At 63.5% G+C, this 22,047-nt stretch overlaps 1 protein-coding gene across 2 annotated transcripts in view; it reads right to left on the reverse strand.

The window, feature by feature from the left end:
- The window catches only part of ACSBG1 (acyl-CoA synthetase bubblegum family member 1), a 40,216-nt gene that overhangs the window by 3,805 nt on the left and 14,364 nt on the right, over nt 1-22,047 (reverse strand). The window contains exons 2-12 of one of the 2 annotated variants that reach the window (XM_082734398.1): nt 19,965-20,063; nt 18,937-19,034; nt 10,406-10,626; nt 9,940-10,028; nt 9,551-9,671; nt 5,491-5,571; nt 5,259-5,408; nt 4,780-4,956; nt 3,969-4,150; nt 2,972-3,202; nt 1,995-2,212 (exon numbers count right to left, since the gene is read on the reverse strand). In XM_082734398.1, coding sequence (XP_082590524.1) covers nt 1,995-2,212; nt 2,972-3,202; nt 3,969-4,150; nt 4,780-4,956; nt 5,259-5,408; nt 5,491-5,571; nt 9,551-9,671; nt 9,940-10,028; nt 10,406-10,626; nt 18,937-19,034; nt 19,965-20,063 — 1,667 coding nt within the window. The remainder of the gene's footprint in view (nt 1-1,994; nt 2,213-2,971; nt 3,203-3,968; nt 4,151-4,779; nt 4,957-5,258; nt 5,409-5,490; nt 5,572-9,550; nt 9,672-9,939; nt 10,029-10,405; nt 10,627-18,936; nt 19,035-19,964; nt 20,064-22,047) is intronic. The other variant, XM_082734397.1, reaches the window with a different exon arrangement.

Below are 22,047 nucleotides of genomic sequence, written 5' to 3' on the forward strand. Positions count from 1 at the left end.
GCGGTCTGTCGGCGGCGCAGGGGTGGGGCGGCGAGGGCACCGCAGCCAGGCAGAGCCCAGCGGCCATCAGCACCCCGGCCTTTCTCTTTCTGGGACTTTCTCTGGCCCCTCCCCCCACCTCCTACCACTGTCTTTCACCCGTTAGTGTGCATAGAAGCCCTCAGCAGGCTGGGCACGGCAAGGAGCACCTTTCCAAAAATCCCCGCTCAGGGATCTAATGCTGGGAGCGTTCCCCCACGATCAGGAACGGTCCACGGACGGCCACTGTCCCCACATCTACCCCCTGCTGCTCTGCCCGTCCTATCAGCGCAGGAGGCAAGAGAAACACCCAGAAGCAACGGAGAGGAAGGAACGAAACTGTCAGCAATTGAGACGATCGGGTGTTGTGCACAGAGAGCTGGAAGCCGCCAGCTTCCAACCGGCGCCCCCGGGGTCACATGACCCCAGCCCATGGGACAAGGCCCCTCCGCCGGCAGCAAAGAAGTAGAAGCACATTTTAAATGATGCTCTGTACTGTAGCACCTCAAAAATAAGATACGCGGGAGCAGATCTAAGGAGAAATGTGCAGAAACCTCCACGCCACACAGTAGGAAACGCGGCTGGGCGACACAAAGCTGAAGGTTTGAAACCCAGGGACAGGCCGTGTCGCTTCCGCCCATCGGTGCCCACCTCAGGAGCTACAGGTACCTCTCCCTGGCTGTGACGCCTGTCTTTGCTCCTGGTGGTTTGACCACGTGGAGGTTTTTTGTTTGTTCATACCAAAGTCAAAATCTTGTAGGGAACTGGCATGATTCCAGCCAAGGTCGTCTGAAACATGAAGACCGAGGCTGTGGGCCTCACTCAGCCAGATAACAGGCCGTACCACAAGATCCTCCGGTGCCAGGACAGGCGGGCGAGCGGCTCCTACATGGCCCCCTGAGGTGAGCCCGCGAGCACGGTCTCCTCCGCTCGGAGGCTGGGCCGTAGATGCTTATCTGCAGAAAAGCCGGCTGGACTCCAGCCTCTAACCATACTATTTTAAATATTTTATTTATTTACTTGACACAGAGAGAGAGCCAGAACAAGCAGGGGGAGCAGCAGAGGGAGAAGGAGAAGCTGAGCAGGGAGCCCGATGCGGGACTCGATCCCCGGACCCCGGAATCTTGACCTGAGCCCAAGGCCTACACCTCACCGACAGGGCTCCCCACCGCCTGACCCCAGCACCCCTAACCATACTATTTTGAAAGGAGGGCCAACTCAGGTTGGATGTTTCTGGTTACTCTCCCCGTCAGCATGCTGGCCCTCAGCTGCTGTCACCGAGCAGGGCCCTAGGCGGCGCTCTCAGCTGGCCGGGCAGGGCAGAACTGTGCCTCCAGGGATCTCACAGCCCTGAGCAGTGGGCTGGCAGCCAGGACGGTTTCAGCTCCTCCCAAGGCTCAAGCCAGGCCTGCCCAGACTCTGCCCAGAGGGCCGGCCCCCTGTGACACTCAGAGCCCGGCTGAATGGCACTCCTGCCTGTGAGATTTGCAGAGTTGTTCCCCCACTCACTGAGCTGGCTTCCCCTGGGAAGCAGGCAGAGATCTCCCCTCAGGGATGTGCTTGGGTTTACATCCCCTTGGGCAGTGAGCAAAACACTATTTCCGTGCAAGTCCCCAGCTGTCCCCCTTGCCAGGGCCACATCCCTCATGGGAAATTTCTCTGAAGTCTCCTGCTTTATTCTAAATTTTATATCCAATCTGTGTTCTCAATATCATACCCATTTTGCATGTAAAAATGCATGATATTTATGCCCCAGAATCTTCTAGAAAGACTTGCCTTGTTTCTCTAGGGAGTTGGAGCCCAACCCCACCATTTACTAGCTGGGTGACCTTGGGCAAGTCCTTTACCCTCTCTGGGTGTCCTCTTACGATGCTGTCAGCCCAAGTGCACGAGCTCCATATGGGCTCAGGACTCGGGGCACCCAGGCCGCGGCATGTCCCCCCCAAGCCTGCAGCCACGGCGTCGGCTGCGCTCACCTTTGAGCCGCCCGGTGATGTAGAGGAAGCCGTCCGCGTCTAGGCGGCCCATGTCGCCCGTGTGCAGCCAGCCGTCCTCATCAATGGCCTCCCGCGTCTTGTCCTCCATGTTGAGGTAGCCCATGAAGATGGTGCGGCCCCACAGACAGATCTCCCCGATGCCCTCGGCGTCCTCGTTCACCACCTTTGCCAGGCAGCCTGGCACCACCTTGCCGGAGCTGGGGGCGGCCGAGGGGGCTGGTCGGGCCTCAGTGTAGGGTCAGACTCTGCCAGGAGCATCTCTCCAACCTCTCCCTCTTAGCCTCCAGAGCTTTTGTATTTTTTCTTTTTTAATATTTTACTTATTTATTTGACAGAGAGAGATCACAAGTAGGCAGAGAGGCAGGCAGAGAGAGAGGAGGAAGCAGGCTCCCCGCTGAGCAGAGAGCCCGTTGCGGGGCTCGTGGGGGGCTCGATCCCAGGACCCTGAGATCAGGACCTGAGCCCAAGGCAGAGGCTTTAACCCACTGAGCCAGCCAGGCGCCCCCAGAGCTTTTGTATTTTAATAGGGACTTAGAGTGAGAAGCTTTAAGGAGGAAGGGGGAAGGGGGCGGGGAGAGAGCGGGAGGAAGGAAGGAAGAAAGGGCCGGTGACCTCAAGTCGGTGATGGGCTGACCGGAAGGGGTCTTTTAAGCATGACAGAGGGTCCCTGCACTCACCCCAGAGCTGACTGCCCTGCCCTCCCCACTACTCCCCCCCCCAGTGGAGCAGGGACAGCCTGTGACAACACCCCACTCTACAGGAGGGAGGGGACGGAGTCAGAACCCGTGGCGGGGGACGGAGGGGGGAGCTTGCGACCTAGGGCCCCCGGGGACAGCATGGCCGAGACCATGCACACGCCTGGTCCCAGGGGCCTGGCCCAGGATGGAAGTGATGGCTCAGGACAGCCACTCTGTGGTGGCCCCGGGGTCCAGCAAGGGCAGGAGGCTTATGGGTACCTGTAGAGCCGGTAGTTGTTGGGGCTGGACATGAAGTGGGGGCCTGAGGTCTCGCTGAGGCCGTAGCCTGCATACAAGCGGATGTTGAGGCCCAGGAAGAAGTGCTGCGTTTCGGCTGTCATGGGAGCCGCGCCGTAGAAGCTCTTCTGACACTTAGCAAAGCCCAGCGCCTGCCGGACCCTGCCGAGCACGAGGTAATCCGCCAGTCGGGCCGAGAAGGGCTTCAGGTCGCTGTGGGGAGTGGGGAGTGGTCGGTGGAGGAACACATGTGCTCACAGGGGCGAGGGGGGCATGGGGCGGCTGCTCGCTGGCCGTGAGCGGGCCCGCACGCCCGGGTGCGTGTGCCCCGTGTGCACCGCGCCCCGAGCCTGGAGGTCAGCCCAGCTGGGCCGTCTGTGTGCAGAACCTTGTGGTCTGTTTGCACGGACACGCAGGGCCCATGGGTGTGATCCCCGCTGAAGCCCACAGACAAGTCGCCCATGTGTGTCCACTGTCCCTGTCTGTGCGCACGAGGCCATGTTTGTGGACATGCGTGTGCTGCTCACGAGACCTGATGCCGGTTCACAGACTCACTAGTGATGGAAAACAATTCTGCTGGGGGTGGCCAGGGGGACGCCACGGACCGTCCCCAGGGCTCGTTGGGCGTGGGACAAGCAGTCAGATGGCCGTGGGGTCCCTTGGGAGCCGGAAAGGCTGGAAGAGGGCGCGTCACCGTGCCCTGTTCCCTGGCCCCCTATGGAGTCTGGAAACCCCCAGGAGACCGCAGGGAACCACTCCCAGGAGGTGAAGGCCACCCAGAGGACGGGAGGCCGTCCTGCCAGCCCGAACCTAGAGGTGGGCACCGTCTCCTGGACCGTCTGGGAAGAGGTCTCCGGCCCGGTGTGTGCTGGGGCCTCCGCACAGGGGTCCCCAGAACAAGCCCAGCCCAGCAGATCCCCGGGTGCCTGCTGGCCCTGTGCCCCCACCCTGCCGCCCCCCTCCCCCCGGCCTCCCGTACCTGCCCGGGCAGGTGAGGTTCTGCTCCAAGGCCACCGACATGGCCCAGAGCAGCATCTTGCGCCGGATGAAGCCAGACTGGGCCGCCGTCTCCTGGATCCGCTCCATGAACTTCTCCCACACCCGGGGCACCCCCATGTGCGACGTGGGCTCCACCTCCCGCAGCGTGTTCACCAGGCTCCCCTGTCCGGCACCAGGGAGGGAGGCCCGCCGGCTCAGTGCCAGGAGGCCCCCACACCGGCGTCAGGGGCGCACCCCCACAGCGTCCCCCGGGTGCCCACTCCGGTGCCCACGCACCCTTGCACATGCCATGTTCCGCACGGTCTGCGGCTGCTGGGCGGCCGTCCCCACTGTTTGTGTGGCCCGACGCTTTAGCGCTGCTTGGTCCCCTGCAGCCCTCTTTCCTCTCTAACCTGACCCCTCCCCCCAGCAGTGACCGGTGCAGGATGGCCGAGGGGACCTTTGGGGCTGGAGGTTGGGGGGGTGTTGGGCCGAGTGCCGGTCGGGGGCGGGGGGCCCGGGAGAGCTCTCCGCCTACTTAAAATCAGTTTCCAAAGCACGGGGTAGCTGATGAGCCTGGGCCGTGCACCACAGCCTTCCTCTGAGGACGCCCTGTCCTTGATGGCACGTGGCCCCTTTTCCTCCACGTACCGGCATCAGCCCCTTGTTGCTGGGCCACATGGGCCATGCTGGCTGTGGCAGAGAGAGTTCTGGCTGATAAGTGTGCGGGGGACCCACTCGCTCCCACGCTCCCAGGTGCATACACGAGAGCGCATGTCCACAGACCCCTGCTCGGACTGAGGCAGACTGACCTTGAGGGCGTCAGGCTCGGCAAAGCAGACCTGGGCCCCCCACTGGATGCCCGTCCACAGGTCATAGATCTGGGCAGCGATGTGGCTGAGGGGCAGGTAGCTGACCACCACCTCCTGCTGGACTTCTGCTGGCCGGATGTCGCCAGCCTGGCTGCTGTACCGTGCTGTCCACGTGATCTAGAGGACAGGTACATGGGCCCGGCAGGTCCCACAGCCCGTCCTGGAAGTGCTCACCCTGGGGGTGACCTCTTCAGGCACCCCCCAACTCTGGGCGTCTCTGCAGGGAGCTCCCAGGATAGGCCTCCCTTCCCCTCCCCATCGCCTTCCGTGGACTTGGTCTGGACCACAGACCAGGGGCCGTCCCATGTGTCCTACCTCCCTCAGCTGAGGGACCAAAGGAGCATCCCCAGGGGCTGTAAGGGCAGGTCCCGCGCCCAGGTCCACCTGCGGCCAAACCCACCCCGCTGGGACCCGCGTACATTGTCCTGACTCAGCATCACGCCCTTGGGGCTGCCAGTGGTGCCGGAGGTGTAGACCAGGACGCAGCACTGGTTGGGCCGCTGGGTGGCGATGACCGCGTCCAGGGTCTCCTCGGGCAGCCCGTCCCCCAGCTGCAAGAGTTCGTCCATCTGCAGCAGGAGGGAGCGCGCGGGCGCCCAGTCAGTGGGGCGGCCAGACGGGCCCCACCCGCCCCCCGCGGCCCCCACGCACCGTGTACACGTTGGCCATCTTCTTCGGTGGCGCGTCTCTGTATATGACCGCGGCCTTCAGGTGTGGCAGGTGTTTCCAGGTCTGGGTTGGCAGGAAAAATAATGGGGTTTCATTGAAAAAGAGAAGTTACCTGCTGAGAAAAGCCCCATGTCTGGGTGTTCTGCCTGATGGGCACTTGGGTCACTGGGTTCCTAGAGTCTGACCTGCAGCTCAGTGGGACACTCGCCCCTCTTGATGCAGAGCTGTCCCCTCATGAGAAAACCGAGCATCCCAGGGCCTGGTTGAGTGAAGTATGGCTTATCCCATGACAGAGAACTTTGTGAAAGACCGGGGGTGGGGGGGGGGAGCGGAGGGGGAGGGGGACCGAGAGAGGGATGGGGCGGAGGGAGGGGGAGAGGTGCAGGGTGGCAGAAGGGACAGAAGAGGGAGGAGGACAGAGAAAGGGGGAGGGGACGGGGGGGGGGACAGAGACAGGGAGCGGGGAGGGAGAACAGAATTCGGTTGTCTTGCTGAGCGGAGGTGACAGAGCGCAGCGTTCAGGAAAGCCAAAGCCATGGTGGCTAGAGTCTGTGGGACTGGACGCTAGTGAGGAGAAACGAGGAAGAGAAAGTTCTAGAACTCTCTCATCAGATGTCCAGGGCTCCAGGGTCTTTGGCTGAGTCCCAGCATGCATGGCAGCCTCCGGGGCTGGAGGACAGAGCTCACAGGGGGTCAGAATTGTCTGTGTGTCTATCGGGCGGCACGCAGGGGCTCCCGGAGACGTTCAGGGTAGACCCGGAAAGGTCAGATCTGAGCGCTGGCACGAAACCTGGTAAACTTGCCCCGAATGGCCAAACCCAAGTCTCAAAGTTCAGAGACAGGGAAACAGGAAGGGCAGGGCCTGTGGGAGGACACCAAGACACCCAGCGCACATGGAATCGGAGTCTCAGGAAATATTTTTTAAAAATTGAAAAGCAGTCTGAGAAATTTCCACATTTGATTATAAATCTGCCAATATCAGACTCACAATGAACCCCAGGCAGGATGAGCACAAAAAAAAAACCACAGCAAGTCACAACAGAACGGGTTGCTAAACCTCAGTGATGAAGAGAAAAGCCTTAAAAGCAACCAGAGAGGAAAAAGGAGCGTCCGTGTGCTGTTGGCCAGGTTGCTGGCTGGCGCAGCCACTCTGGCAAACGGTATAGAGGGTCCGCGAGACGTCAGCTACAGAGCCACCCTCACAGAGAGCCCAGACGTCCACCGGCAGATGAACGGGCAAGAAGATGCGGTATATTGCAACGTGGTATTACTCAGCCGTCAAAAAAAAAAAAAAAAAAAAAAAAGGAAATCCTGCCATTTGCAACGACAAGAAAGGGACAAACCCACAATAATACTGGGCGACTCGCTGCTCCGTTTCTCAGTCCTGGACGGACCGAGGAGGCAGGGGGTCAAGGAGACGGCCGCCTGCACATCACGACGCCGCCCGCCGCAGAGACGTGGCACTCGGCCACCTCCCACCCAGCGGCTGCACGACGCCCCTCCCTTGGGACGTGCCGGGACATTCACCAGCACAGGCCGCCTCCCGCCCAGCGCGAGTACCAGCAGGTGCCCCAGGTGGCAGAGAGCGCCAGCAGGGCAGGGAGAGAAAGTTCCGGAAACAGTCCGGCGGATGAATCAGAAAACCAGCTCTCACTTGCCGCCACTCACGAGGTACATATTCAGGCCACGACCGTCCTCGGAGAAAGGCTGATGCGGAACGTCCCTGTGCGTGGCGCCCCCCACCACATGCTGACGAAGCCCAGCTCCCCGCGAGGGTCCCCCCACCCCGCCATGCCCCCCACCCAGGCTGTGGGCATGGAATCCGCCTGTGGGGGACCAGGTTAGAGAACCAGGAGAGCAGCAGGGGTGGAAGCGGGCGGGTAAACCCCCACCGCCACTGCTTAACAGGTGACCTGCAGGTGTGCTCCCCTCCCCACAGGGTGCATCGGAGGACAGGAGGCCTGGGTGGGGCCTGAGGATTTGCGTTTCTGACGAGTTCCAGGTCAGCGCAGGGTCAGGCTGCCACAGTCCCTGAAAGGTGGGGCTTTGCTCTGGGTCAAAGACACTCGGGGACCATCCCCGGCAGCTGTGGGGCCATTAGGTCCTGATTCAAAGGAACCCACTGTTGAACGGCACTATTCTGCATGGTGACCTGCAGGGAGCATTTCCTCACTCTGGGCCTCAGCCTCTTCAGACACAAAACGGGGCCAGGAGGACAGCGCTGGACTTAAATCAAGGGTCTGTGCCAGGGCTGCAGACTCTAGGGGAGGGAGGCCTTCCTGCCCTCTGACTCTGGGGTGCCCGCATGGAAGCTGGGGAGAAGGGCCCCACCTCGCTGGCTCTCGGGGAAACCTTAGAGGCTGAGGCCCCGGCAAAGCTGGCCTGGGGGCCCTGGGTCCGCTCCTGGCTGGGCTTGGGGCAGGGGGTCTTTCGCCTCAGAGAACTCTCGGGGCTCTGGAGCCCCCAAGGCCGAGGAAATCACTGAGTCCCGGGGTAGCCAGGTCGGCCCGTGAAGGGACATCCCTGCTGGTCACCACTCTCCAAGTACTTGCCTCCCTTCTGTTATGTGAAGGGCCTGAGTGCTTGAGGTGGGGGCGGGGGCGTGAGGAGGGGCGCCCAGGACGGCTTGGGCTATATGCTGTGGCCCCAGCAGTCCGCACCCCTACCTCCTCCCCAGTCCCAGCAGGATGGAGACATTCCCGACAAGGTCCTGCAAACACATCCCAGAGGACCCCAGGGAGGTGAGCCCAACGGGAGGCAAATCTTTAATCCTCAAAGGAAGCAGGTCCAAAGTGCCGGGAGAAAGCAGGTTTTCAGAAGAATCCCAAACTGCAGGGACGGGGGAGCCTGGTTCCCCCACCCCCTTGCCGCCTGCCTCTCTGCCCACTTGTGATCTCTGTCAAATAAATAAACAAAATCTTTAAAAAAAAAAAGCACTGTTGAACTCTTAAACTCCAGTCCCCTAGAATGTGCTCTTACGGGGCAATCCGGTCTCTACCAAGGGAACCAGGCTTCAGCGATTGACCCTGACGTGGCTGCTGTCCTCACCGAGAGGGATTTGGATGCAGAGAAGCAGACAGGGAGCTGGGGTCCCCTGACGCCGGAGGGGAGGCAGAGACGACAGGCTGCCACAGCCCGAACACCGGCCTTTCGCAAACTGAAGTGGGGGGCCCACGGCCTCACCGCGAGAGTGATTTCAAAACTCACTCTGATTTGGGGTCGCCTGCCAGCGAGTCCGGCTCAGGGGACTGGCGGCCACCGGGGCAGGCCCAGGATTCTGATGGGAGCCAATGGCCAAGCTGGCTTCTTTCTTTGGGCTTGAGGGGGGGACCTCCTCACTGGGGACGGAGGGAGACGGCTGCTCCAGTCTCCTCTCTGCACCTCCAGACCCACCGGCCCCGGGGCAGGGGCAGGTCAGGAGCCGGGGCTGGGCATCTCTAGAACCGAGTCCACCCCAGAGGTCTCTGGGATGCAAGGAGCCCCCGAGGGCCTCGCAGGTGGCGGGGCCGCGGGGGCTCAGGGCTGTCCCTGGGCTGCCGCGCCCCGGCCATGGTCCACGTGGGCTGCAGCTGATCAGGGGGGGCTCTTAAGTGAGTCCCTGGCCGCGGGGGAGGCTCGGCTGGCTCAGGGGCTGATGTCAAGCCCTTGCTCTGCCCCCACTGTCTTTAGAAGACCTGACAAGACCTGCGGCCGGCCCCATGCCCCGCACCGAGGGTCGGGGTTGAGTGTTCAAGGTGCCCGGGCCCAGGGTCACTGTCACACAAGCTGAGGATCCTGGTGCCCCCGGGGGGCAGCGGGCCAGCTGGCGGCCCTCGCCTGAGGCTGTCACCCCATCCCGGGCTTCCTGATCCTCAGTGTTCCGAGTTGGGCAGTGGGTAAGTTCCCCTCCCCTAGCTTTGTTCTGTGTGCATCCGTGTGGCATGGGGTCGCCGCACAGAATGAGGGCGACCCCAGAAGGGAGATGGAAAAGTCCTTTTGTAGCCGGAGCTCCCCCAGGACGCCGGCCTCCGGTCCCCGTGCCCACCTCCCCTCCGCTCCAAACCTTCAGGATCTTTTCCAGCTGCTTCTGTGTGTCGACCACGATGATGTTGGCGCGGCTGTCGTGGGCGATGTACTGGCAGGCCTCCGGGGAGCTGGTGGTGTAGATGCCGGTGACAATGCCGCTGCGGGGGACCCGGGGTTCACACGTGAGCCAGCGCCGACGGCCACGCCCTCCGCCCGCAGCCCTGCCCCAGGGAGGGGCCGCCCCCAGACAGACGGTGGGGGGGCAGGGGAGTGGGGGGTCGAGGGGGATGCAGAGGCGTCCTCAGAGGGCCCCTGGGGGCGATGGGGCTGGGAGGGTATGGGGAGCTCTGAGAAGAGAGATCCACCCTCTTTCCCCTCTGCCCTCCTCCGACCCACCGGACACCGCGCCCCACCCCAGCCACTCACCCCGCAAACACCGCACCCACCGCGGAGAAGAACCACTCTGGGGAGTTGAAGCCCAGGATGGCCACGCTGTGCGCCTGCTGCAGGCCGAGCTGCGGGACCGAGGCAGACAGGCCGGGTCAGCGGGCACGGGAGAGGTCTCCCCTTCCCCACCAGGCCGCCTTCCAGACCGCAGGGACCACCCTCCCGGCGCACGGAGTGGGTGAATGCCATGGGGCCCTTGCTGCCTCCCACCCGGCACAGCAGGCAGCCCGGCCCGTCTTGAACGTGACCACGAAGGAAAACCAGTGGCTGAGCGGCTGGCCCGTGGGGAGGGCCCAGCACGTACCAGCGGGCCAGTACACGGGAGCGGTTTTATGGTTATTCTCCCTAAAGTCTCGCCAGGTTGGGGGTCAGGGAGGAGGCCTACGGGGGTCCAGAGCCGAAAGCCGGGGCTGGGGAGGGAAGGCTGCGTCTCAAGGGCCCTCACCTTCAGGAAGCCCTTGGCGGCTTTTCGGGCCAGCTGGTAGTACTGGGAGTAGGAGATGTGCTCCCACGTGCCCTGGCGCTTGAAGCCCATAGCATGGAGGTCCCCATACTTGTCCAGGGCCTCGTAGAACATCCGATGCACGGTGTAGGGGGGCTGTGGGCAGGCAGGGTGGAGGCGTGGGCGCACGCGCCCATCGGCCCGCGTTGTCCACAGCTTCTCCTCTGCAGGGGAGGGAAGACCACGGCTGGGATCATGCTGGCCTAGAGTCACCTCCCTACCCCGCCGGGGCCCCGGTCCTCCCAGGGGCAGAGCCCCCAGGCTGCCGGTCCCAATGGTGCCTCCGGGGCTGAGTGGTGGCAGACAAGCAAGGGACTGGGGTAGTTGGGAGGCTGCCTGGAGGAGGAGGTCTGATGGTTCTGAGGATGGGCCAGGCTTAGGGAGGCAGCAAGGACGCGGAGGCCATGCAAACGCGGAGAGCATAGGCCTTTTCCTGTCTTCTTGCCAGCGAACCTGTCCCCTGAGGCTGGGTGGTCAGCGGCGTTCGGGCCACCTCAGGAGAGGGGCCCATCAGACCTCCCGGTGCCCCAGACTTCCCACTCTTCCTCTGCCTCCTGAACACTGCGGACAGACCCAGCTGGACAGAAGGTCAAAGCAGCAGAAAGTGCAGCCCTCCTGAGGGGGGGGCCGGAGACCGGAGGCTCCGATGGCCCGAGAAGTGGCCCCGCCGTGGGGACCGACTTCAGGCCTTCTCGCCGGACACCAGGCGCCGTGCCGACTCCCTCCAGTGGGCGGCCAGTCTGCTCCACGGGGCTTGAGCCCTCGGTTTGCAGACGGAGCCGCGCAGTTCCGGGAGGCCCAGGCATTTCCCCGAGGTCGCAGCGCTGGCCCCGTAGGCCCGATGCCACAGCTCACTCTCGGGCACCACCCCGCCCAGAAGCGTCGGGTGGCTGTTCCCCGCGTGGCAGGTGGGACAGCCTGACCGCCGCGTACCAGAGCCTTCGGCGCACCGTGCAGTCTCTGAGTCGGTTTTGTCGAAGGAGAGGCAAGGATGCAGACTAGGGACCATCGGGGGTCAACAGAAACCGTGTCCACGAAGAACCCTGACACACAGGTGGTCTGCAGCAAATGCACGTTTCCGATTTCCCCAAATTCCTAGGAGGCTTGGCCAGAGGTCTAGACCCTTCCGTCCTCTGGGCTTGCTTTCCCCCCAGGGCCCGAGACAGTCCTTTGGAGCAGACCACCCCAGGAGGCGGGGCGGCTCTGCCACCTGCTGGCCGGACCGCAGGGGTGGCCCCAGCCGCTGGATGTCCTCTTGAGGCAGCACCGACCTCAATTCCGTCCTGTGGGACAACCTCGTCCCTGCCCTCCAGATACTCTTGGGCGGCACACAGACCCTCGAGGTTGACAGGAGACCCAAGGCTGGGACAGGACAGCCGGTTCCTCTTTCCAACGAGCCCACGGCATTTGCCACGCAAAGACGTGGATGTGGTCGCCATCAGGACAGTCAAACACGCAGACTGGCAAGCGCCCGTCCGCTGGTGGACAGAGTCCAGAGTGGCCCCCGCCGCCCACCATCCCCAAACGCAGGTCGGCTCAGAAGCGGCCGCCGCGACCGCTGCGGGCACGGCGCGGTGGAAGGCGGGTTCGTGGCTGCCTGGCGGAGGGGAGTCCCCGCCAACGGGCACCAGGGCGGAAAGGTTCTAAAGTCAGCAGGCAGATATTGGCACAACTATAAACACTCGCTACAAATAACGGACAAAATGATTTTTTTCCGTGAAAAATAATCACACTTCCACCGGGTCAGTCAGTTCGAGGCCGTACAGTTACCTCAGTGAACCTGCTCTAATGCCTGGGCAGCCGGAGGCCCTCTTCCCTTCCCTGGTCCCTAAACCAGAACAGGTGGTTTCTCCCGCGGGCGCTTCCCCCGGGGGCACGAGAGAGGAGGCGGCAGACCGAGTGGGAGACGCAGGCCCCTGCTGCGCGCGGAGCCCGCCGTGGGGCTCGATCCCCGACCCTGAGATCAGGACCCCATGAAGGCAGACGCTTCCCCGAGCCGGCTTCCCCCTCGGCCCCTCCCTGCTGGTATTCTCTCCGTCTCAAATGAAAACTTAAAATCTTCTAAAACCTGACGTGCGAAGACAATAGCACGGGAGTGGAGCGCTCCAGGGCCAGCCGGCGTCCAGGCTCCTCCTCACCTCCCAGAGGCGCCGGCTCCGGGGTCCTCCTCCCGCTTCTCCGTTCTCCAGCAGGAACGGCCCTCGCGAAGGGGGCCGCAGTCCAGGGGGACGGTAACCGCCCCGAGCCTCGTCCCCACGCCGGGGAGGCCACAGGGCAGGGCGGGGCGGGAGCGGCGGGCACAGCTCCTCTGCGGGGCGGCCGCCCTGGGCACCGCGAGCTGGTGCCCAGCAGGAATGAAAACCAAGGGTCCCGTGATGTCTGGGTGTCTGTGTGCAATCACCCTGTTTTCAAATGTTGGCTCACACTTTGAAAGAAACATCCCACAGAGCTGTGGAAAATCCCCCTCCTCAATTCTCTGAGCCCAGCGAGTCTCCCTGGTGGGGTCCGCAGCGGGGGGCAAGCACCCCTCCCAGACACCGCCCTGGCCACGCGTGCCCCCACAACCCCCAGCTTTGGCCCTTATTCCAGGCTTTCCAAAGGACACGTCTCTAGACATGGGTCCATTGGCATATAGGTTTCCACGGAGTTCCTTCATCGGACCTCTGCTCTCCCATGGACGGCAGGGCCCTGCCTGGTGGTGCCCCTGCCTGGTGGTGCCCACGCTCGGCACGCAGGGGGACAGAGGGGACGGCGAGGAGAGGGAATGTGGTGGGCCCTTGAGCCCGGCTGCTCTGCCCCGACAGGAGAGCCACCCCGGAGGGTCACCAGCTCCCCGTGCCGAGCCAAGCCAGCTGGGTCCCTGAGCCCCCAGACCCGCCAGAGGAAGGGGTCTCGTGGGCAAGGGGCCTGCCGTAGTCCCAGAAGCCCAGCCGCCCCCCTGCACACGGACGGCTGCCGTGGTCCTGGCTCACAGTGAGTGCCCACCTTGCAGCAGGTGGGCTGTGTAAACCTTCTCCACGGCCCGGACGGCACAGCCGGCCCTCGGAGAAACAGGGGGGCAGGTCACCTGTGCGGCGCAGCGGCGATTCCCACCTGCAGGCCGGCTCCCAGCCCCACACTGACCCCAGCACCCACGTCTCCTTTGGGAAAGGACTGTTCTACCTCCTGCCCAAGGCCTGGGGGGGGGGGTAGCCCAGGAGCGGTGGGCAGTGGCTTCCAATGCCCCTTCCCACATTCTGCAGCTCCTGGAGTGACCTTCTGGAGCCCAGGTCTGACCTTGTCCACAGGGCGGTTTCCACGCTGTGGCCTCTGCTGAAGGCCCTCTGTGACCTCAGCGCACACTCCCCTTCTGGTCAGTCAGAGCAACTCCTAGTCCCCAATCCCCCCATCCATGCCTGGGTCTATGCCTGGGACTCGCACTGGGGTGCATGGCTCTTGCATTTCCTGTCCCAAGAACCACTGCTGCCTGAACGCTGGGGCCGGGGCCCGCTGGGCCTTGCTGAGGGTCCCGCCTCTCCACAGCTGGAGGCCTTGAAAGCAGGTTTGACTCCTCCCTGGGGCCTGTGTGCGGAAGCTGGACCCAGAGCGGAGGTCAGGGGGCCTTCAGGGAGGACGGAGCTCGCTTCTGTCCCCTCCCCGTCCCAGGGAGGTGGGACCGAACCACCATGTGTCTAGGGCACCCAGGCCTCCGTCCTCCGGTCACCGGCGTGGCCTGACGGTGGTGCAAGTCAGCTTCCTGCCCAAGTACCCAGAGAGGCCGGCCCACCGAGTCGGGGCTGGCCTAGGCGGCCCCGTGAACCTCCGTCCCGCGTGCCCGGGAGCCTGCCACAGCTCAGGGGCCATGGCCTCTGGTGCCCGCCGCTGAGCGCCCGTGGGCTTGGGGACGGAATGAAGGAAGACACGGGACTCTCCAAGCCTGGGAGGGCCTCACGCTCCCCGTTGTCTTCGCACGTGCACGCGGGCCCCCCTTTGGGCCTCTGCTCACGCCGCTCCCTCTCCTGACCCCTCCTCTGTCCGAAGAGGACACCCCTCTGGATGAAGCAAGGTGGGCAGAGCCGTCGGGGGCGGGGCTGGCGGGCCCACAAAGCAACGAGCCTTGGACCCCGGCCCTGCACCTTGGCCGCAGGAACTCCGGAGCCTCCTGCCCTGGACCAGGCCCATGGGGTCCCCGTGCCGTGGGAGCCTCTCTCACGCAGCGCACGTGTGGCAGGCCTGGGCCGCGGCGGGTGGGGAGCCTAGAGAGGCAAGTGGCAGGCGGAGTGTGCGCAGCGGCGGCCGGGGGCGTGAGCCACGGCGTCTATTACTTCCCATCCCTCCGCCTTCACTTCCTCCCGCCTGGCCTGTGGTCGCGACGACCCCCCAGGTGGAGCCGTGTCCACTCATCGGCCCACCAGCCTCCTGCCCGGGGCCTCTCCCCGTGTGAGGCAGCAGCAAAGACAGCGCCAGCCCCGCCGACCCCGCTCAGGACGGCTCGGGCCCTGGGCCGTGTGGGAGTGGGAGTCGGTGCGACCTCCCTGGGGACAGTCAGCCAGATACACCAAAGGGCTTTGGAAAGGAGTCCCCTCGGAGCAGCAGCCACACTTGCCGGACGGGCCCGTGCAACCGGAGCAGGGTCCGGAGCCTGCGAGCCCAGAGACCCATCTGTCCGTGGCTCTGCTCTGAGCACGGTCCCTGGGACTGACCCCGTGTCCCAGCAGGGACGGGCGCGTGCATCGCGGGAGCCACACCGCAGACGCCGAGCAGTCACAGGAACAAGGCATCTGAAGAGTTTAATGACACGGAAATGCCCGCGGACGACATCCAGGGGGACGTGGGGTCAGCTCGCAGGTGGAGGGGAAACGGGCTGCCTCTCAGATCCACACCCAGAACCGACACAGCGGGCACCTCCGGAACCTTCCCTCCTTCTCTCCAGACAGACCTGAGCCCGTGCAACCACCATGCTCGCCGCAATCATTCGCCAACGAGGTAAAGCTAATCCTGTGGCGTCCATCGTGGATGGGGACAGAGCCTCCGTGGAGAAGCGGCTGGGGTTCCCACACACAGCACACTGGCGGCCTGAGAGGGCTTCCTTACAGGGGGCCGGGGTGGCCAGGGTCACAGCAGCTCAGGGCAACAGTAGGGCCAGACCGCAGTCAGTCCTGGCAGCTGAAGGGGGTGTAGGCGTGGGGGTCCATGGTCCATTCCCTTGGGGATGGTGTTGGGGGAGGAGCCGGCCCCCTATCAGACCGCAGCAGGGAGGAGGGCCCGTGAGCTGGCGGGGCTGCTCAGCCCGCCGCTCCAGGGGCAGTGTCCGCGGTGACTGCGGAGACCGAAATCAGGTCGGGTTGCCAGGCCCCTTTAGCCCTTTCTTTTCTGTTTATTATTTTTTATTTTAAGTAGGCTCCATGCCCAACGTGGGGCTTGAACTCACGCCCCTGAGATCAAGAGTGCCATGCCCCACCAACGGAGCCAGCCCGAATCCCCGAGTTGCCTGCCCTTTAAAGCGTCCTCGCCCCCCAACCCGGATGTTGGGCAGGGACGCAGATCCGCATGCCCCACCAAGCTCACGGCTCCAGGAGCAGCCAAGAATACAGCCGCAACCCAGCCAAGCTCCCCGGTCGCCTCGATCAGCCCAGCTAGCAGACAGGCTGCGGCCGGCAGCCAACCCCCCGGTGCACAGGAGAGAATGCCAGCCGAGTGCCCGGGATGGGCTTTCCCAAGGCCCGGTCCCCCTCTGCTCGCCTCCTCTTGCTCACGGGGTCACCGGTCTTGGCCTGACCCAGCCTGTGTCTTATCAATCACCCATTATGCTGGGGGTGGCCGGGGGCGGGGGCTGGGAGCTGCTGTCCTTGAGGCTCTGGGATAAAGGCTTCTGAGCAGCAGAGGAAATCACTCCGAACTGGCTGGGAAGGAGAGAACCCGGGGCGAGCGCGAGGGCGGTGGGGGAGAAGCCCGGGGCTGTTTACCACCGTCTGTGGGGATGACTGAGAAGGAGCCTATTGTACAGTTGGAGGGATGCGTGGGCCTGGGGTGGGCAGGTGGGGAGGCGGGGCTTCGGGCCTGGGACAGATCTGCCTCCGAGCTGCTCCTTCCAGCTCTGGGCCCCAAAACCTCTGCTGTCGAGGTCAGCCTAGCCGGGGGCGGGTGTTGGAGGGGCCTGGACTCGGGCCTGGACGGGGGCGGGACAGGGCCACAGACGCTCCCTCTGTGCACAGGGACCCTTTGCTTCAGCCCTTGGACCCTGCTCAGACTCAGGCCAGGCCCTCGTGGGGATGTTTAAGGGAAAGAGGTCATGGTGGCCTCAGAACACAACTCAAGATAAGGACAAGGCCTGCCTGGGACAGAACAGCTTCTCCAGACCTTGTACAGAATGTCCTAGAATGTGGTTTTGGCTCCTCTGTGTCTGAGATGGGAGTGACCCCCTCCACCTGCTGGCCACTCCGCAACCTTCTTACCCAAAGGTTATGAGCTCGGGCTTGTGGCCACTCAGCAGGGAGAGCCTGGGCAGACCCCATCCTCCCCGGGCCTCAGTTGCCCCACCTGAATGACAATCGGGACGGACTAGATTGACGGCCTCTGGGGTCACTGTTCCCGCCTTCCTGTTCCACCCCCAGGATGCCACTCGTCCAGGCCTGGACCACTCAGTGGGGTCGCTGAGATGGGCTTTGCCTGCCTGGTGGTGGGCGTGTGCTGGAGACACTCGGAGCCCGGAGCCAGTCTCTACTTGCCCCGCGGAGCCCGGCTTCCCTCTGCCGGCACCCTCTTCAGGGGCAACCCTGTGGCTGGCCCCCAGGGGCCCAAGGCAGTTTTCTTGTCAATTCGGGCAGGAGCCCAGACTCCCAGCCCCTCCTTTGAACACGCGCCCCCTCAGTCGTGGTGGGGTGGGGGTGGCGGGACAGGCAGGGGCAGCTCTGGGCCACGGGCACAAACGGACCATCAGCCTCTCAGCCCTGGGGCGGCTCTTTCTGCCCACGGGGCCTGTCGCCGAGCTTTAATACGACCACATTTTGCACCAAGGAAATTTCAAGGGTTCTTTCTTGACCCCATCAACCTCCCCTATACTCCGAAACAACATCAGACACGACAGCTCTGGGCCCAGACAAAACGTCTACTACACGCTCCACAGAGCTGGGACTTGCTGGGCAGTCCCGAGAGCAAGAGGGCCCGGCCCCGGCACCAGGCGGGCGCGTGGCGGGCACTCGGTCCCTGCGGGACTCGGATCCCACTGTGGCCACACCCCAGAGGCCCTGGGGCTGTACAGGACAGGCTGGCAGAGCACGACCCACGTGCCGGGCCTGTGGGGCTCCCGACGGGCCGGACAGCACCCCTGGCCCTGCCAACATCGCCTCTGCCCCGAGGCGTATGCTCTCCTTACGCCTCTTGGCATCTCTTCTAGCACACATGGTGACTTTGCCTTGACACTCCTCAGTCCTCTGACCCGGAAAGCCCGGATGGAAGAAATCTGGGGGAGGGGGCCCGGGCTTCCCCTCCACCTGTTGCTGGCTCTGCCCTCCCCTCGGTCCTGTGCGGAGACCAGAAGAAATGGCCTCCCAGGGGCGCCTGGGGGGCTCAGTGGGTTAAGCCGCTGCCTTCGGCTCGGGTCATGATCTCAGGGTCCTGGGATCAAGTCCCGCATCGGGCTCTCTGCTCAGCAGGAGGCCTGCCCCACCCCCATCTCCCGCCTGCCGCTCTGCCTACTTGGGATCTCTCTCCAACTCTCAAATAAATAAGTAAAATCTTAAAAAAAAAGAAAGAAAGAAAGAAATGGCCTCCCCAGCTAGTTCCACTTGCTCCCCAAATCCCAAACCTAGTCTGAGCACGAGGAAGACACCAGGCAGACCCAAATTTAAGAACATTCTGCAAAAGATGCCCCGAATTCAAAAGCCTGCACCCCAACACCCACGCAAGGGGGCAGCCTCGGGGTCACGCCTGGCTGCTCCCAGGAGCTCAGGGGCAGGTGACACAGGACGGCACTGCCCCAGGGACCGCGCAGGACCTGGAGACGGCCATCTGCGCACCAGGCGCGTCCTGGTTCTGTTTACCTCTGACCTGCGCTTCTGCTACAATGTTGTCACACAGCCAATAAAAATGAGCGAAGCTACGTGGCTACTGTCATTGGGATGACTCTTCGGGGTAAATGATAGCTCTGAGCCCTCCCTGGGCAGCTGTGGGAGAAGGTCTTTGCGAGCCTCCCACAGACTCCGCCCCCTTCCAGGCCCCGGCGGCCCCACACCCCAGGCATCCAGGCTGCTCCTCGGGACCTCGAACCGTCTAGAGTCCCCAGCCGCCCCCTGTCTCTGTCCTCCCCACCAGTCACTGCCTTCTCTCGTGCTGCGCCCTGACGTGGCCATAAGGAAAGGGGTGTGATGGGGCTCCTGGGGACGTGGCGACCAGCATGGTTTCCATCAGATCCGGCCCCCAAAGTCTCGTCCTGTGGCTCCCCGAGCTCGCCTCTGCCCGGGCTCTGCCGCGGTCCCCCCGCACCCCCGGCTCACCTGAGCCATGCAGCTGGGCGTCCTTCTCCTCCGGGGACGAGAGCGCGAGAGCACGGCTTAGGGACTCCTTGGAGAGCTTCCGCGCATCAGGCAGGGAGCTGGCGGGGAGGGAGGGGAGAAACAACGTGAGACCCTCGGGCCCAGCCTGGCTTCCTGGTGCTCGCCCAGCACACATCTGGGCACCGGAAGTGACACGGGCATCCCTGCCTCCCGGTGGGGGTTGGGGACAAGAGCGCAGCCGCTGCAGGGCTGACCTCGCCCCCCCCAGCCCCCCACCGTGGTTTCTCAGCGCTCAGCCCTGCTCTGCTCTGGATTGTGTGACTCTGGGCAAGGGCACAGCTCTGTCTGGACTCAATGTCCCCATCTGGACAAGGAAAGGCTGGGTGGGGGTCCAGCACTGGCCGATTCTGGGCACGACTTCATGAGAGCCCCTCCTGCTCACGCCCAGACCCCTGGGCCTCAGGCGTTGGACACACTCATGCTTACAAGCTCAGACTGGAGCTGAGGACATTCCTAGGGCTTCCATGCGTCCCGTGCGGGCCCCAGCAAGGACCTCCCCGCCCCCAGGGCACCTGTGGGGAGGCCCTCGCCTACTCCTCCAGGGAGAGGACAGGTGTGGGGCGAGAGAGATCCCTTGCTTCCCAGGCATGGTGGCTGTGGACAATGGATCTCCATTTCCAGCTGGACGGCCTAAGGGGTTATGGGGTCTCTGTTGTCAATCGACAGAACCTCAGCACCATTCCTCCTCGGGGTTCAACTGGCCAGACCTCAGTGTCCTGGGTGATGAGTGGATGGAGTTCAGTACACGCACCAGGGTCAACCAGGGCTATAACCTCACTCAGCTCCAGGGGCATATTTCACACGCATCAATATGTAAACAGAGCCTACTGGATTTGTGCAGTGTGCAACCTGTGTAGCTGGTCATGGCAGCCCTGAGGGCAGGACCCTGGCTCCAGGGAGTCTCGTCTGTCTGTCAGGGTGGGGCTGGTCCCATCCTTGCCCATTTCCCAGGCTGTTGCGCCAGTTACCTGCTTGTCACATTCGGCCTTACTCCTTGCTGGTTCTGCAGGTTCAAACTAAGTTTCTGAACGCACCCAGGCCCACCTGGCAGCAGTCTGCTTAAGAACCTGGGATAGGTTTTAAAGCGAAAGACATCAGGAGGTTATGAAGGGAGGGACCTGGAAAGAGGGGGCTGGGTGGGGGCCAAGGTGGTCCCCTTCCTGGGAACTTTGTGAGCAAGTCCCCTCTGTCTGGGGCCAGGGGCCCCTGTGCTAGGAGGGTCTGAGCACGTGGGACTTGTCCTGCTGACTTTGGGTCATTGGCCACCACCATTACCCTCTCGGGTCACAGAGTGGATGCTGCGTCTGCTTTGGGACAGAGACAGCCAGGCTGGTACCAAAAGGCCCCCGAACTCTGGGCACAGACACCGCAAATAGTGGGTGGATGTGGGACATGCACAGGCATGGGCCGAGGGTCCCCCGTTGGGAGCTCCTGAGCAGGCACGGCGAACTTGGTACGGGGCCCACACTCTCCTGGCCGTGTCCTCAAAGGGCGGGTGAGGCCACCCTAGGGGCAAACCCGGGGCCTACAGCGACAGGCCTCTGGACTCCCCACGACCAGATTCGTGTAGGCTGCCCACCACCAGCACAGTCTGCTTTAAATGCCCACCACTGAAGTGCCTGGGTGGCTCAGTGGGTTAAGCCTCTGCCTTCCGCTCAGGTCGTGATCCCAGGGTCCTGGGATCGAGCCCCGTATCGGGCTCTCTGCTCAGCGGGGAGCCTGCTTCCCTTCCTCTCTCTCTCGGCCTGCCTATGATCTCTGTCAAATAAATAAATAAAATCCTAAAAAAAAAAAATGCCCACCACCAAGGGTACAGACAGCCTGTCCTGCACCTGATAGAGCTTCCGGTTTCTGCTTCTGTGTGGGGCCCTTTCCCGAGCACCTGGCAGCCCCACGCATGCGCCGGGCTCTGGCGGCTCAGACACGCTGCCGTCCACCCCCGTCCTGGGGGATTGTGACGGGGACACCTCGCTCCCCCTGCGCATGGCCCAGAGCCTGCAGAATGCTGGATGCCTTGTTGGGAGAGGGCAGCGTCCTGTCTCCTGGGCGAGGAAGGCATGGCCTTGCCCTTGCTGGACCTTGGCCCCTGGAAGGGGTTGTCACCCTCGCCCAACCCCTTCAGAAACAGAGTTTGCAGGACCTCCCTGACGTCCTGGCCCGCTCGAAGCACGGAAGGGAAGGGAGCCATGCTGTGTGATACAGGGGCCAAGCCCTCCCTGTGTGGCCACTGCCCCGTGTCCGGGCGGGGGTGCCGCAGTGGAGGCTCCAGTGGTCCTCCTCGCCCCTGCTCCTGCCGCTACCGGGACGGGCTCCAGCCCCGCCCCGCCCCCATTTTGCTGGCCTGTCTGCAGCCGTCCTGGGGGCCGGGAGAGCCAAGCGCACAGAACCAGCCTCTTCTGCCTGGGGAGTGAGCCCGTGGACCCGGCTTCCACAGCGTCCTCTGAGGGCAGCCACCGGGACGGCTCTGACCCTCCCACGCACGGGGGCGCTTGGACTCCTGCTGCTGCTCTGGGCAGCCCCGGGGTCCGGCGAGGGACCAGCAGGCGAGGTGGGTCCACCGTGATCATGACCAGAGCCTGTCCAAGGGGACGGACGAACACAGTATTCCTGTCCCTCTGGCAAGCTAGACCCCCTCCTGCGCGCACGCACCCCATCAGCACCTGGCCTCACGCCGCTGGCACAGAAACCAAATGTCCTTAGCAGTGGCCCGGTCGCCCTGGGGCGAGGAAGCTCTTGAAGGGCTGATGTGTGGTAATATACTGAAGGTATATTCGAGGTTTGTGGGACAGGTGGAGGGGGCTGTGAGAGCCCACACTTCCTCTCTCAACCGTCTCTGGTCAACTCTCCTCTGTCCTCTTGTCCTGCCCCAGGAGCTGAAGCGAACCCTATGAAGACAGAGCTTACTGGGCCTCATTCAGCTCCTCCTTCAGGAAGCCCTCAGGGATTGCCCCCAACACCTTCTCACTCTCACGGCCTTTGGACACTCTGGTTTGGGCCTTGAAGGCCACTCGCAACTTGGTAAGCTCCATGAGTCTGTCTGTCCTCCGGCCT

Source organism: Mustela nivalis (genome assembly GCF_964662115.1).
Source record: "Mustela nivalis genome assembly, chromosome: 6".
Taxonomy (NCBI): domain Eukaryota; kingdom Metazoa; phylum Chordata; class Mammalia; order Carnivora; family Mustelidae; genus Mustela; species Mustela nivalis.